This window comes from Grampus griseus, assembly GCF_964374135.1.
Source record: "Grampus griseus genome assembly, chromosome: 12".
Taxonomy (NCBI): Eukaryota; Metazoa; Chordata; class Mammalia; order Artiodactyla; family Delphinidae; genus Grampus; species Grampus griseus.
The window spans coordinates 15,843,504-15,859,512 of record NC_139006.1 but is presented as its reverse complement, the minus strand read 5'-3'; the positions used below and the strand labels follow the sequence as shown (position 1 = coordinate 15,859,512).

General features: G+C 37.9%; 1 protein-coding gene across 1 annotated transcript in view; it reads right to left on the bottom strand.

Annotated features, from left to right (window-relative positions):
* TMEM116 (transmembrane protein 116) overlaps positions 1–15,683 on the bottom strand; it is a gene marked incomplete at its 3' end in the record, with an annotated part of 73,808 nt that extends 58,125 nt beyond the window's left edge. Inside the window, exons 1-4 of the mRNA XM_082667924.1 lie at positions 15,644–15,683; positions 15,022–15,068; positions 14,440–14,503; positions 7,416–7,547 (exon numbers count right to left, since the gene is read on the bottom strand). Of these exons, the coding sequence (XP_082524050.1) occupies positions 7,416–7,547; positions 14,440–14,503; positions 15,022–15,035 (210 nt within the window). The 5' untranslated portion in view covers positions 15,036–15,068; positions 15,644–15,683. The remainder of the gene's footprint in view (positions 1–7,415; positions 7,548–14,439; positions 14,504–15,021; positions 15,069–15,643) is intronic.
* Between the last annotated feature and the right edge of the window lie 326 nt (positions 15,684–16,009).

Here is a 16,009-nt window from a genome sequence, read left to right as displayed (position 1 = left end):
GATCATCTCAATAGATGCAGGAAAAGCTTTTGACAAAATTCAACATCAATTTATGATAAAAACTCTCCAGAAAGTGGGCATAGAGGGAGCATAACTCAACATAACAAAGGCCATATGTGACAAACCCAGAGCTAACATCATACACAACAGTGAAAAGCTGAAAGCATTTCCTCTAAGATCAGGAACAAGACAAGGATGTCCACTCTCGCCACTTTTATTCAACATAGTTTTGGAAGTCCTAGTCATGGCAATCAGAGAAGGAAAAGAAAGAAGAGGAATCCAAGTTGGAAAAGAAGAAGTAAAACTGTCACTATTTGCAGATGACATGATACTATACATAGAAAATCCTAAAGATGCTACGAGAAAACTACTAGAGCTCATCAATGAATTCAATAAAGTTGCAGGATACAAAATTAATACACAGAAATCTGTTGCATTTCTATACACTAACAGTGAAAGGTCAGAAAGATAAATTAAGGAAACAATCCCATTTACCATCAAATCAAAAAGAATAAAATACCTAGGAATAAACCTACTAAGGAGGCAAAAGACCTGTCTCTGAAAACTATAAGATGCTGATGAAAGAAATCAATGATGACACAAACAGATGGAAAGATATACCATGCTCTTGGACTGGAGGAATCAATATTGTGAAAATGACTATACTACCCAAAGCAATCTACAGATTCAATGCAATCCCTATCAAATTACCAATGGCATGTTTTGCAGATCTAGAACAAAAAAATCTTAAAATTTGTATGGAAACACAAAAGACCCTAAGGAGCCAAAGCAATCTTGAGAAAGAAAAACGGAGCTGGAGGAATCAGGTTCCCTGACTTCAGACTATACTATAAAGCTACAGTAACCAAAATACTATGGTATTGCACAAAGACAGACTTATAGATCAATGGAACAGAATAGAAAGCCTGGAAATAAACCCACACGCCTATGGTCAATTAATCTATGACAAAGGAGGCAAGAATATACAATGGAGGAAAGATAGTCTCTTCAATAAGTGGTGCTGGGAAAACTGGACAGCTACTGTAAGGGAATGAAATTAGAACATTTTCTAACACCATACACAAAAATAAACTCAAAATGGTTTAAAGACCTAAAGGTAAGACCAGATACTATAAAACTCCTAGAGGAAAACATAGGCAGCACACTTTTTGACATAAATTGCAGCAAAATCTTTTTCAATTCGTCTCCTAGAGTAACGGAAATAAAAACAAAAATAAACAAATGGGGCCTAATTAAACTTAAAATCCTTTCCACAGCAAAAGAAATCATAAAACGAAAAGGCGACACAAAGAATGGGAGAAAATATTTGCAAATGAAGTGACTGACAAGAGATTAACCTCCAAAAGATGTATGCATCTCTATGTTCACTGCAGCACTATTGACAGTAGCCAAGACATGGAAGCAACCTAAATGTCCATTGACAGAGGAATGGATAAAGAAGATGTGGTACATATATACAATGGAATATTACTCAGCCATAAAAAGAATGAAATAATGCCATTTGCAGCAACATGGATGGACCTAGAGATTATCACACTAAGTGAAATAAGCCAGACAGAGAAAGACAAATATATGCTATCAGTTATATGTGAAATGTAAAAAAAAAAATGATACAAATGAACTTATTTGCAAAACAGAAACAGACTCAGAGACTTAGAAAATAAACTTATGATAACCAAAGGGGAAAGATGGGGGGAGAGAAAAATTAGGAGGTTAGGATTAACATATACACACTACTATATATAAAGGGAACTCTACTCAATACTCCGTAATAACCTATATGGGAAAATATTTTTTTAAATTGGGGTATAGTTGTTTTACAATGTTGTCTTAGTTTCTGCTGTACAACGAAGTAAATCAGCTATATGTATACATATATCCCCTCCCACTTGGACCTCCCTCTCACCCACCCCTATGCCACCCATCTAGGTCTCCACAAGGCACCAAGCTGAGCTCCCTGTGTTATAGAGCAGGTTCCCACTAGCTATCTATTTTACACATGGTAGTGTATAAACATCAATCCCAATCTCCCAATTCATCCCACCCCCATTCCCACCTGCCGTGTACACATATCCACTCTCTACATCCGTCTCTATTCCTGCCCTGCAAATAGGTTCATCTGTACCATTCTTCTAGATTCCACATATATGCATTAACATATGATATTTGTTTTTCTCTTTCTGACTTACTTCACTCTGTATGACAGACAGGAAAAGAATTTGAAAAAGAATAGATATGTGTATATGTATAACTGAATCACTTTGCTGTATACCTGAAACTAACATGACATTGTAAATCACTTATACTCCAATATAAAATTAAAATTTAAAAAAAGGAAAAGAAAATGGCTCTGCCTGTTTACCTAGGGCTGGTGGAAAACTATACTTAAGCCAGACTTGGAAAGTTTCAGGCTTCAGTGCTATTCAGTTTAAAAAGAGACTTCAGAGACAAGAGAGGTCTCACTGGGTGGTTAGAACCTTAACTCTTAAAAGAGGTGTTGAGGGAGTTCTCTGGTGTCCTAGTGGTTAGGATTCCTGGCTTTCACTGCTGTGGCCAGGATTCAATCCCTGGTCAGGGAACTGAGATCCCGCAAGCCGTGCGGCACGGCAAAAAAAAAAAAGAGGTGTTGAACTATATACAATGCAGTTCTGGTTTGATATTGACCAAGATTTCCTAATCTCTGATTCAGTGTACTTTCTACTATTTCTTTTCTAATGGATTGTACAGCTGGAGCATATTTTATCTTCTCATCGGCTCTCCTGGGCCTGTTAGCTTTTGGTAAATGATTGATTTCTTCTGTTCCAGTTCAGTGAAGTGGCATAAGGGTGCTGTGGCTGTATTGAGTTAATTCTCTCTGACCAGCTCTGGCTTTCCTATAACTAGCCAAACATCTGGAACAGAACATCTAGGCAATTTCTGACCAATTTTGGGAGGAGGCACTAATGCCTCGACAGATCAGCACAGTCAACCTATCTTGTCAAGAGAAGTTTCTGCCTTATCAAACATATTTCTCCATAGGAAAGTATCAAAAATGAGGTTCTGAAACCTTGCCAAGTAGAGAGATAAACTGAATCCACTTTCAGGACTAGGAAGAAGCAACTCTTGGTATAGGATACAAGATTAACATACAGAAATCTGTTGCATTTCTTTACACTAACAATGAAGTATCGGGAATTCCCTGGCAGTCCAGTGGTTAGGACTCTGCACTTTCACTGCTGAGGGCCTGGGTTCAATCCCTGGTTGGGGAACTAAGATGCCAGAAGCAACATGTGGACATAAATAAATAAATAAATAAGTAAATAAAGTGTTCATCTGTTTTAAAAAAAAGCAATGACGTATCAGAAAGAGAAAGTAAGAAAACAATCCCGTTTAAAGTCACATCAAAAAAAACAATAAAATACTTAGGAATAAACCTGACCAAGGAGGTGAAAGACCTATATACTGAGAATTATAAAACACTGATAAAGGAAATTGAAGATGATTCACAGAAATAGAAAGATATCCCATGTGCTTCGATCGGAAGAACTAATATTGTTCAAATGGCCATACTACCCAAAGCAATCTACAGATTTAATGCAATCTCTATCAAATTACCCATGACATTTTTTACAGAACTACAACAAATAATCCTAAAATTTCTATAGAACCACAGGAGACCCAGAATTGCCAAAGGAATCCTGAGGAAAAAGAACAAAGCTGGAGGCATAACCCTTCCAGACTTCAGAAAATACTACAAAGCTATAGCAAACAAACAGTGTGGTACTGGCACAAAAACAGATGCATGGATCAATGGAACAGAACAGAGAGCCCAGAAATAAACCAACACACCTACAGTCAATTAATCTTCAACAAAGGAGGCAAGAATATACAATGCAGTGTATAATTCAGCCAGTGGTGTTGGGAAAGCTAGACAGCCGACATGTAAATCAGTGAAGTCAGAACACTCCCTTACCCCCTACACAAAAATAAACTCAAAATGTCTTAAAGACTGAAATATCAGATATGACACCATAAAACTCCTAGAAGAGAACATAGGCAAAACATTCACTGACATAAATCGTAACAATGTTTTCTTAGGTCAGTCTCCCAAGGCAAAAAAAATAAAAACAAAAAAATAAACAAATGGGACCTAATCAAACTTAAAACCTTTTGCACAGCAAAGGAAACCATAAACATAATGAAAATACAACCCACAGAATGGGAGAAAATATTTGCAAATGATGCGACTGACAAGGGATTAATCCAAAATATACAAACAGCTCATAGAACTCAATAGCAAAATACCAAATAACTCATTCAAAAAATGGGCAGAAGACCTAAATAGACATTTCTCCAAAGAAGACACACAGATGGCCAACAGGCACATGGAAATGTGCTCAACACTGCTAATTATTAGAGAAGAGCAAATCAAAACTACAATGAGGTACCACCTCACACAGATCAGAATGGCCATCATTAAAAAGTCAACAAATAACAAATACTGGAGAGGGTACGGAGAAAAGTGAACCCTCCTACACTGTTGGTGGGAATATACACTGGTGCAGCCACTATGGAAAACAGTATGGTGGTTCCTTAAAAAACTAAAAACAGAGTTGCCATATCATCCAGCAATCCCACTCCTGGGCATATATCTGGACAAAACTCTAATTTAAAAATATACATGCAGGGCTTCCCTGGTGGCACAGTGGTTGAGAGTCCGCCTGCCAATGCAGGGGACACGAGTTCGTGCCCCGGTCCAGGAAGATCCCACATGCCGCAGAGGGGCTGGGCCCGTGAGCCATGGGCGCTAAGCCTGCACGTCTGGAGCCTGTGCTCCACAACGGGAGAGGCCACAACAGTGAGAGGCCCACGTACCGCAAAAAAAAAAAAAAAAAAAAAATATATATACATGCACCCAAATGTTCACAGCAAGACTATTTACAATAGCCAAGACATGGAAGCAACCTAAATGTCCATTGACAGATGAATGGATAAAGAAGATGTGGTATATATACACAATGGAATACTACTCAGTCATAAAAAAGAATAAAATAATGCCATTGGCAGCAACGTGGATAGACGTAGAGATTATCTTACTAAATGAAGTAAGTCAGAAGGAGAAAAACAAATACTATATGATACCAAATTTGTGTGGAATCTAAAATGACACAAATGAACTTATTTATGAAAGAGAAATAGACTCACACACATAGAAAACAAACTTATGGCTACCAAAGGGGAAAGGGGGTGGGGGAGGGATAAATTAGGAGTTTGGGAATAGAAGATACAAACTACTGTATATAAAATAGATAAACAACAAGGTCCTACTATATAGCACAGGGAAGTATATTCAATATCCTGTAATAAACCATAATGGAAAAGGATATGAAAAAGAATAGGTATATACATGTATAACTGAATCACTTTGCTGTACAGCAGAAATTAACACAACACTGTCAATCAACTATACTTCAATTTTTAAAAAAGAGAGAACATTGGACAACAACAACAAAAAAGAAAAGAGCCACGTAAAATACTATTTTTTTTCCCTCCAAACTGGCAGAATTTATCAGGAGGAAATGCAACGGGGAATATTAAAAGTTTTACTTTAATCTGGAAGAAACTGGACATTTTTTTCTTTTCTAAAGAATAATTTAGACATTCACTAAGAATTATTTATATAGTATATTCTCCTGAATCTGCCAAGTTAACCCTGAATATCAAAAGGCTTAAGTTTTTTAGCATAATCTCAGTCCCTGAGCTTTATTTATGACATCTGTACCAAGCACCTGTGATTTAAAAAACACTTGATATTACAATAATAACACAATGAATCCTGGCCTAATAAACATCACATAGGTGGTTAAAAAATACACTTTATAGGGTTTCCCCGGTGGCGCAGTGGTTGAGAGTCCGCCTGCTGATGCAGGGGACACAGGTTCGTGCCCTGGTCTGGGAAGATCCCACATGCCGCAGAGCGGCCGGGCCCGTGAGCCATGGCCACTGAGCCTGAGCGTCCAGAGCCTGTGCTCTGCAACAGGAGAGGCCACAACAGTGAGAGGCCCGTGTACCGCGAAAAAAAAAAAAAAAAAAAAAAGAATCTGCCTGCCAATGCAGGGGACACGGGTTTGAGCCCTGGTCCGGGAAGATCCCACATGCCACGGAGCAACTAAGCCCGTGTGTCACAACTACTGAGCCTGCATACCACAACTACTGAAGCCCGTGTGCCTAGAGCCTGTCTCCGCAACAAGAGAAGCCATAGCAATGAGAAGCCTGCACACTGCAACGAAGAGTAGCCCCCACTCGACACAGCTAGAGAAATCTTGCGCACAGCAACGAAGACCCAATGCCAAAATAAATAAATAAATAATTTTTAAAAACCCACACACGGGGGCTTCCCTGGTGGCGCAGTGGTTGAGAATCTGCCTGTCAATGCAGGAGAAACGGGTTCGAGCCCTGGTCTGGGAAGATCCCACATGCCGCGGAGCAACTAGGCCCGTGAGCCACAACTACTGAGCCTGCGCGTCTGGTGCTTGTGCTCTGCAACAAGAAAGGCCATGACAGTGAGAGGCCCGCACACCACAATGAAGAGTGGCCCCCGCTCGTTGCAACTAGAGAAAACTCATGCACAGAAGCAAAGACCCAACATAGCCAAAAATAAATAAATAAAAATTAAAAAACAAAACCCACACACGTGTTTAAAAAAATAAATAAATTTATATAAGATAGGTAACATATTAGTACATGGATTTCATACCACTAACTACATATTAGTATTTTCCTACTACATTGAAACAAATTTCCCCTCTAGTAACAAATCCCAGAGGAAGCATCCAGCAGTGAGTACAGACTGCATATTAACCTCTACTTTTTTCACATCCCAAGTCTCAGAAACATTATATACTGATGGTACTATGTGGGTGAATCCATTGATAAAATCTATGAAAGATATATAACTCATATATAATCATATGTAGTATTTCCAAAAGTTAATGTTTATTAATGTAATAAAAAACATGCAATGATCTCAAAAGATGTAGAAATATATTCCATTACATGGAAATATGGTCACACTATGTTGAATAATAAAAGCAGATTACCAAAAGTATTAATGTGTTATTTGTTCTAAAATGCATATACCTAAAGAGAAGAAGACTGGAAATATATAATATACATAAAATATTAAAGAATGATTATATCTGGGTGATTTTAATTATCTTTCTGCTTCTCTGAATTTCCCAAATTTTCTGTAATAAATAAGTAGTTTTTTAATGGGGAAAAACAATAAAAGCTATGTTTCAAAGTATAACAATAAACAAAAGGGTCCTGCTTCCCAGGATGGATTATCTTTGCTTCTTATTTAAATAAGCGTGTGCCTTTCGTACAAGGTACTATCACAATCTAGAAGCACTCACCTGTCCAACTGCTTGCAAGTTATAGCAGACGATGTCCTTATTGGCTGCTGAAGTTCCATAGAGAAGTGCCTCAATGAGCCAGTATATCCCCAGGAGGAGGTCAGAGAAGCTCAGATAAATGAGTGGCCTTATCTGTAAAGGAATAAAATTCATAATTTCAAAAATGATATAGACAGGAGAATGTAACAATTAATTACTTTTATGTTTTACCCTTCTAGTAGAAATCTGGGCGTAATTTTTCTGGGGCCTCTGCTATTGGTTGACTGGGGAATATAAAGGAATACTCCAGGTAGGAAGTAATCTGTAATCACAACTATCCCAACTGTTCTGGAACCAGACTATTCATGGAAGTATTAGCATTGGAAATTCTTCCTCAAGGAAAGAGTGAAAAGATGAGAAATTCTGTGATGGAGACATACCACAAATGGGAAATTTTAACTGCTCTAGCTGCACAGTCAACATCTTCTAACAATAAGAAATGAGGGGCTTCCCTGGTGGCACAGTGGTTGAGAGTCCACCTGCCGATGCAGGGGACATGGGTTCGTGCCCCGGTCTGGGAAGATCCCACATGCCGCGGAGCAGCTAGGCCCGTGAGCCATGGCCGCTGAGCCTGTGCATCCGGAGCCTGTGCTCTGCAGTGGGAGAGGCCACAACAGTGAGAGGCCCGCGTACCACAAAAAAAAAAAAAAAAAAAAAAAAAAAAAATGAGATTATCACCTGAGTGTTTTAGGATATGGTTGAGAACTCAAAGAAAATGAAAACAGGTTTTTTTTAATCTTCATAGAGTTTAATTTGCATTTTTCTTTTTTTCTTTATTGAAGTATAATTGCCAAATAAAACTGCAAGATAAAGTATATGTGATGATTTGATGTACATATACATTGTGAAAGGATTTCCCTCAAGTTAATGAACACATCCATCACCTCACATATTTACCTTTTTGCATATGTGTGTGAGAACATGTACGTTCTATTCTCTGAGCAAATTTCAACTGTACAATAGTGTTATCAACTATTATCACCATGTTATGTACTAGATCCTAAGACCTTATTCATTTTACAGGTTTTCATATCAATGAAAGTCAAGGCGGAGAAAAATATCAGCATGAATTGTATATGTTGTCTTTCAATTTCTATCTACATTGCTGAAGTCTGTCTTTCTCATTTTTAGTATCCTTCTCCTTTTGGCCTCCCCAATCCCACTCTCCTGAAAATAGTTTTGGCCCCTCTGTAGAGAAAATTATAATATGTTTATTGAAAGATACCAAAGATCTAAGGTGAAGAAATATACCATGCTCATGGACTGTAAGATCCAATGTTATGAAAATGTCAGTTCTCCTTAAAGTGATACACAGATTAAATGCAATCTCAATTATGTATCAACATATCTTCTTGTGGAATTTGACAAAGTTGGCTCTAAATCTGATACTGAAATACAAAATATCAAGTTAACTATGACACTCGAAGAAAAAGGAGAAGGAGGACTTGTCCTACACATACCAAAACAACATAAAGCTGGACACAATATAAAGCAGATGCAGTGGACTAGCCCAGAGATGGACAAATAGACCAATGGAACAGAACAGAGAGCCCAAAACAAGCCTAAGCATATATATATAAACGTTTTTTTAAAAATAAGTTTATTTATTTATTTATTTTTGGCTGCACGTGGGCTTTCTCTAGTTGCAGCAAGTAGGGGCTACTCTTCATCACAGTACGTGTGCTTCTCATTGTGGTGGCTTTTCTTGTTGCGGAGCATGGGCTCTAGGCAAGTGAGCTTCAGTGGCTGTGGCACGTGGGCTCAGTAGTTGTGGCTCACGGGCTCTAGAGCGCAGGCTCAGTAGTTGTGGCGAACAGGCTTAGTTGCTCCGTAGCATATGGGATCTTCCCAGACCAGGGCTCAAACCCATGTCCCCTGCATTGGGAGGTGGATTCTTAACCACTGCGCCACCAGGGAAGCCCCTATAAACTACTGATATATGATAGAGGTGGCTTTTTAGATGAATGGAGAAAGAACAGTCTTTTCAAAATGTGATACTAGAACAACTGGGTATCCATATGGATAAAAATTAAATTGGGCCCCTACTTTCTACCTCACATGCTCAAAAATCGGTCCCAAGTAGTTTAAAGGCCTAAACGTGAAAGACAACATTTATAAAGGTTTTTTTTAAGATAATATAGGACAATGTCTTTAATTACTGGTTAGGGAAAGTTTTTCCTAAGCAAAACACAAAAAGATCTAAAAGAAATAGTTGAAAAATTTGCCCACATTCAAATGAAAAATGTCTGTGTCAAAAGACACCATAAAGAAAGTGAAAAGACATGCCACAAAGTGGGAGAAGATATTTGTTAACACATATGACTAACAAAGGACCAGTATCGAAACAATATTAAAAACAAAGCACGGACTTCCCTGGTGGTCCAGTGGTTAAGAATCCGCCTGTCAATGCAGGGGACATGGGTTTGAGCCCTGTCCTGGGAAGATCCCACAGGCCGCAGAGCAACTAAGCCCGTGTGCCACAACTACTGAGCCTGTGCTCTAGAGTCCACGTGCCACAACTACTGAGCCCACGTGCCACAACTACTGAAGCCCGCACACCTAGAGCTTACGCTCGGCAACAAGAGAAGCCACTGCAATGAGAAGCACGTGCACCACAGTGAAGAGTAGCCCCCGCTCGCCGCAACTAGAGAAAGCCTGCGGGCAGCAACAAAGACCCAGCGTAGCCAAAAACAAATAAATAAATAAAATTTACTTTTAAAAAACAAAGCAAACAAAAACTCTTACAGAGCAATAAGAAAAACCAATAGAAAAAAAATGGACAAAAGATTTGAACAGGTACTTAAGAAATCCAAGTGGCTGTAAAAATGTGAAAATATGCCTGACCCCATCAGTAATCAAGGAAATTAAAAAATTAAAACTATAAGGAGAACAAAAGTCAATAAATCAATCAATCTACAATGGGATGAAAATTACACACCCATGGCAAAAATTTTTAAAGTCTGACAATATCAAATATTAACAGGAACATGAAGCAATAGGACATTTCATACACTGCTGGCACAACTATTTGGAAAAAGTCTGGCACTATCTAGGGGATATGAATATCCTATATTCTGTTATTAGGTAAAATCACTAGAGAAATTTTTGCATGTGTGCATCAGAAGACATGTACAAGATTGTTTATAGCAGTACAGATAGATATATTGTGGTATGTTCATAATATAGAATGCTAAGCATCAGTGAAAAAGAAATGAACCAGAGCTGTATGCACACAACGCCATGGACAAATCTCAGAAGTGATACTGAGGGAAAAAAGCAAATCACAAAGCAATACATACCAAAAAATAGTATTATCCCATTTATGTCAAGTTCAAAAATGCAAAACTAAATTGTTTAGGGATATATACATTACTGGTAAAACTATACATAAAAGCCAAGAAATGATTAAGCAAAAATCTGGATAGTAGTTACTGCTAGAGGTGAGGTTGTGATTGGGAAGGAGCACAGTAGGAATGTTTGGGGATATGAGCGATTCCTATTTCTTGTCCCAGGTTTGGTTTATAGCCATCCATTATATAGCACACATGAGTTTTATGCCTTCTAAACCATGGCTGGTATATCTCACAGTAAAAAAGTAAAGTTAAAAATTTTTGGTGCCCCCACCACTGGGCCCACAGGCTGGCCCGGTCCCTGGGATGTGCCCCCCCTGCAAAAAAATTACTAAGTTATCAACAGATACTACCTGATATAAGAACTAATCTCCTCAACTGTACAAAAGGGAATTTTTCTCATACTTTTCTTCCAAATGAGAGGAAAGTTAAGATGCTAATACCTTGCTAATAGGGATAAATGGTCAAGCTGCTTTGGCTAACACAAGCAAAAACAAGTGAAATAATATTTTAAACTGTATTTACTAAATATCAGATACAATTATTTTAACAACATATATCCTTTGCTACAAGGAAGCCTGTTAAGGTTCCAGCCAGGTGGCATATTCATAGATTTTACTGGTCTATGACCTATCACAAGTTTATAACTGTTAATGGGTGAAAAATTAAAACTGAATACAAAATAAACTCTGGAGCAGAAAGGCGGCCAAGCAGCTTTTGTGAGCAAGAACATAATTATGGTCATTGAGTCAACAAATAGCCTTATATATAGGGAACTGTTGGCCATTAAAACACACCTAAGGTCTTTGGCACAGAAATAAAGGATAAAAAGAGGTTTATATACTTTCACTCATGGTTGGAAAATCATGAGTTGTAGTAACAGGAGATAAAATCAATCAATTAAACAACAAAACTTAACTGAGCACCTAGTATTGAAATTAAAAAAGATTTCACCCCTTCTATGTTTAACAAGATACTGTGTCAAAGGTAATACAGAGAAATGTATGATACAGGTCATGCTTTAAGAAAAATACAAACAATAAAAAATTTTTAAAAAGGGACTTCCCTGGCAGTCTAGTGGTTAAGACTCCATGCTTCCACTGCAGGGGGCACAGGTTTGATCCCTGGCTGGGGAACTAAGATCCCACATGCTGTGCAGCGCAGCCAAAAATATTTTTTTTAATAAAAAAATTAGGGCTTCCCTGGTGGCGCAGTGGTTGAGAGTCCGCCTGCCGATGCAGGGGACGCAGGTTCGTGCCCTGGTCCAGGAAGATCCCACGTGCCGTGGAGCGGCTGGGCCCGTGAGCCATGGCCGCTGAGCCTGCGCGTCTGGAGCCTGTGCTCCGCAACGGGAGAGGCCACAACAGTGAGAGGCCCGCGTACCGCAAAAAAAATAAATAAATAAAATTTTAAAAATTAAAAAAAAATTTAAATTAAAATAAATAAAAATACAATCAGCATAGTGCATGGTAATAAGAAGAAAAAGCTTAAAACATGATCCTAAATATGAAAGCAAAAACTTTAAATATATTTGTACTTGTTTCATTTAAATCAAGAGCAAAGTAAGGTGCAGGGACGGAATGCATTGTGTGAAAGGCTTTCCCTAAGGAGGTCCTGGGTCCATGTCTAACCTGGTAAGGTAAAACACCTAAAGCAACTCATATTTATACTCTTCCAAACCCTGCTTCCTGATATTTCTAGTGAAATCAAGTTACAAAGAATATCAAAAGTGACCTTCACAAGGAAATGAAGTGCACTTCACACAAGTGCAGCAAAGTATATCTGCCTCGTGTTTTTTTTTTTTAACACTGGCTGGCCTGGGTTACTTTCTTCTCTCTTAAGGTTGCCTCTCTGAGTTACTCTGAGTTACTGTCTAATCAGCTAGTCCCCTCAAAGATTTCCCATGGATTTCTCCAATTTACTATAATCATTAATTTAATAATTTTTGTCTTTTTCAGATTATGCCTTCCATGTGTTTATGCTGTTAAAAATGTTATCTGATGAAGAAATAAAGGAAAACGGTGGAGCATGGCTGACATTTTTAAGGTGGAAAAATTGGAATCTTCCCTATGCCAAAAAAGCAGAATGTGTAGGAACCACTGAATTAATGATTACTAAGGTCCTTCAGGCTCTGGTTATGTGAAAGGTATGAGAACCGAAGCCAGAGAAATTAAAGGTCACATCCCAGGCCAAACCAGACCCTACATCTTTATAAAGCTCTAACCCACTGTTATGGCAGAGGTCACCCTAGAGCAGTGGTTTTCAACCAGGAGTGACTGCCTCTCTCAGAAGACATTTGGCAGTATTTGAAGATATTTTTGGTTCTCACAACTGGGTGAGGAAGGTTGCTGCTACATCTATTGGGTAAAGTCTGCTAAATATCCTAAGATGCAGGACAGCCACCCATAACAAATAACCATCTAGCCCAAAAGGTCAGTAGTACTGAGAATCTCTGCTTACCTCTCTCCACAACGTAACTTATACTTTATTAACTTAACCACATCTGAACTCAAATTTCAACAAACATTCAGGAAAGAAACATTAGGGAAATCCACATCACAGGAAGATGTGTGGCCTAAGATTACTTTGGCAGGCAATTGACAATACAGTATCAAGACTTCTACTTTCTAGTTTTACTTACATAGTCACATTCTACCTCTGAAATTCAAAATTCTCTTTTCATTAGACATTATATTTCAGTGGTTTAAAAGTGTATGTGAGAAGAAGCTTTGGAACAAGACAAGTCTGCCTCAACTTCTAGCTCTAACACTTACTAGCTATGAGACCTTAGCCATAGCTAAGCTAAATGTGTCATTTTCCACTTTACAAAAGCTCTCTCATACATGTCCTAAACTACATTTTGCTTAATTTTGTGCCACTTGGCCTGATTAGAAAAACAGTTTTGTTACATTTTTCTTAAAATCTTTTTTTTTGGGGGGGAGCACACCATGCAGCTTGTGGGACCAGGGATTGAACCTGGGCCACAGCAGTGAAAGCCCAGAATCCTAACCACTAGGTCACCAGAGAACTCCCTGATTGATTTTTTTTTAATACCTTAAGTATATACTATTTTTATTTGTCAATTATACCTCAATAAAAGGAAGCTTTTTGACTTGACTTTTTCGGTATGAATAGTTTTACATAGGATGTATTTTTGTCCTATTTTCACCATTAAATTGTAATTGCCTAGAAAGCCAGAACAGCAAAATAAATACCTTTTGTATAGCAGTGTTTGAACTATTTCCAGCCCCACCAGCAATTTTACCAAGATATGAACATCAGAAAACTCACCTCTAGGCAGGACCCTACCATGCTTAGAATGAATATAGGCTTCAAACAATACTCTGTTTCTTTGACTTTAATAATTAATGCATACCCCCCAAAAATCTACATTTATCCACTAATCCACATTTAGTCAATTCCTCAGTATTCAAAATTATAATTAAAATAACTACCTAAAAGAAAAGGGAGACCTTTGGGGCAATGTCTAAAATATCTCAATGTATTATATCAAAACGACAAATTTACAAGCAAGTCATAGCATTATTCCATCATTTATAGGGGACACCTTTCTTTTTTATTTCAAAGGCTAAGTCACAAAAAGTTCAAATCCAACACAGAAAGAGACTGCTCACCTCTGGAGATTTCTGTATGTTCTGGAATACAGCATAGGCAATAAGTGAACTTGAACCTATAACACTGGCAGAGATAAAAGACTATCATTAAACAGGACAATTGGGGCTCCTTTGTTTTTGCTACTTTTTTTTACAGCTTTATTGACATATAATTGATGTAAAATAAACTGCATAAATGTTTTAAAAATATGGAATGCTTCACGAATTTATGTGTCATCCTTAAGCAGAGGCTATGCTAATCTTCTCTGTATCATTACAATTTTTAGTATATGTGCTAACAAAGTGAGCACTTCACAACTGATTTTGCAAATCAATCCTGTTGACCAAATTGTCCTTTGATTTTCAGATGTTACCCTTCAATCTGTTTTTTTTTGTTATTATTGTTGTTGATGTTATTACATTTTATTAATCAGATAATGTCAACATGGTAAAGAACAGCATTTCTAACTAATGAGTAAAAGCAAATCCCCAGGGAAAAAATATATCTATAGACACTTCAGAATTCTCCAGTTTTGCTTGTCTCCAGTTTTGCTAGTTATACTAGTTCAAACAGTCACATTACATGAGGTTAAATAAACTTACCTCAGAGTAGCCATAACAAACTGTATCCACTGTATTGCAGGAAATAACTAAATAAAAAGAGAAAGTAAGAATAAAATTAAGCCTTTTAAATTTAATATTCAACCTTTCTCTAATTTCACTGTTTGTTAACTATCTGTGCAAAGCACAAACTCTTCAGTGCCTAATCAAAACACTCTACAAGTCTGAGAATGAGTAAAAAGGGTGAATAGGCCCCTGGAAAGCCAGGGTGGCTCCTTTCTTCCTCCCTTATTGCTACATTGCTGGGAAACAGTAAGATAAAAAGAACAGACAGGTGGATAGAAAATGACTGAAGGAAAAAAAGAGAGTTGGATGAGAAAATTAATAAAGGGAAGAATAAAATGGAAAAGAGGTAGAAAAAGTTAAATTTTTAAGAGAGAACAGACAGATATGTGGAAAGAATGGGTAACAGTAAAGGCAAACAAATATTAAATAAAGTTAACTGACAGAGAGCTAGACAGACAGAAAAAACAGAATAGTAAGCAACAGGGGAAAAGGAAGAAGAAAAGTTAGTATGGAAAGAGATGCTGTGAGTGAAAAATACAGAACAGGGAGGAAGGAAGGGGGATTGAAAAACGAAGAGAGGGGCTGCTTCTAGTCTCACCAAGTTCCAATTATCCTCCAAAATGCTAGCCTCCAGTAGGCAGGCCATACGGACTTCAGCCTCAGCTAAATTCAAGCAGCCTGATCCTTCCTGGTCAGGTTCTGAATCCCAAGCAGTAAACAGGTAGCTCCACCCTTAACCCAGCTGGGCTCCTCCCTACCCAATCCTGCCCCGAATCTTGAGGGCAAGGAGAGAAAGTAGCGACAAGTGGAGGAGAAAGCCAAGCAGAAAGAACAAAAATAGAAAGAGCAGGTGACAAGGAAACAAAGTTCTAAAAAGCATTAGGAATTGTAAAAAGGGGCAAGATGTAGGACTAATAAAAAGTACAGAGAATGAGTTACCATGAAAAGGTAAATAGAGCTGCAA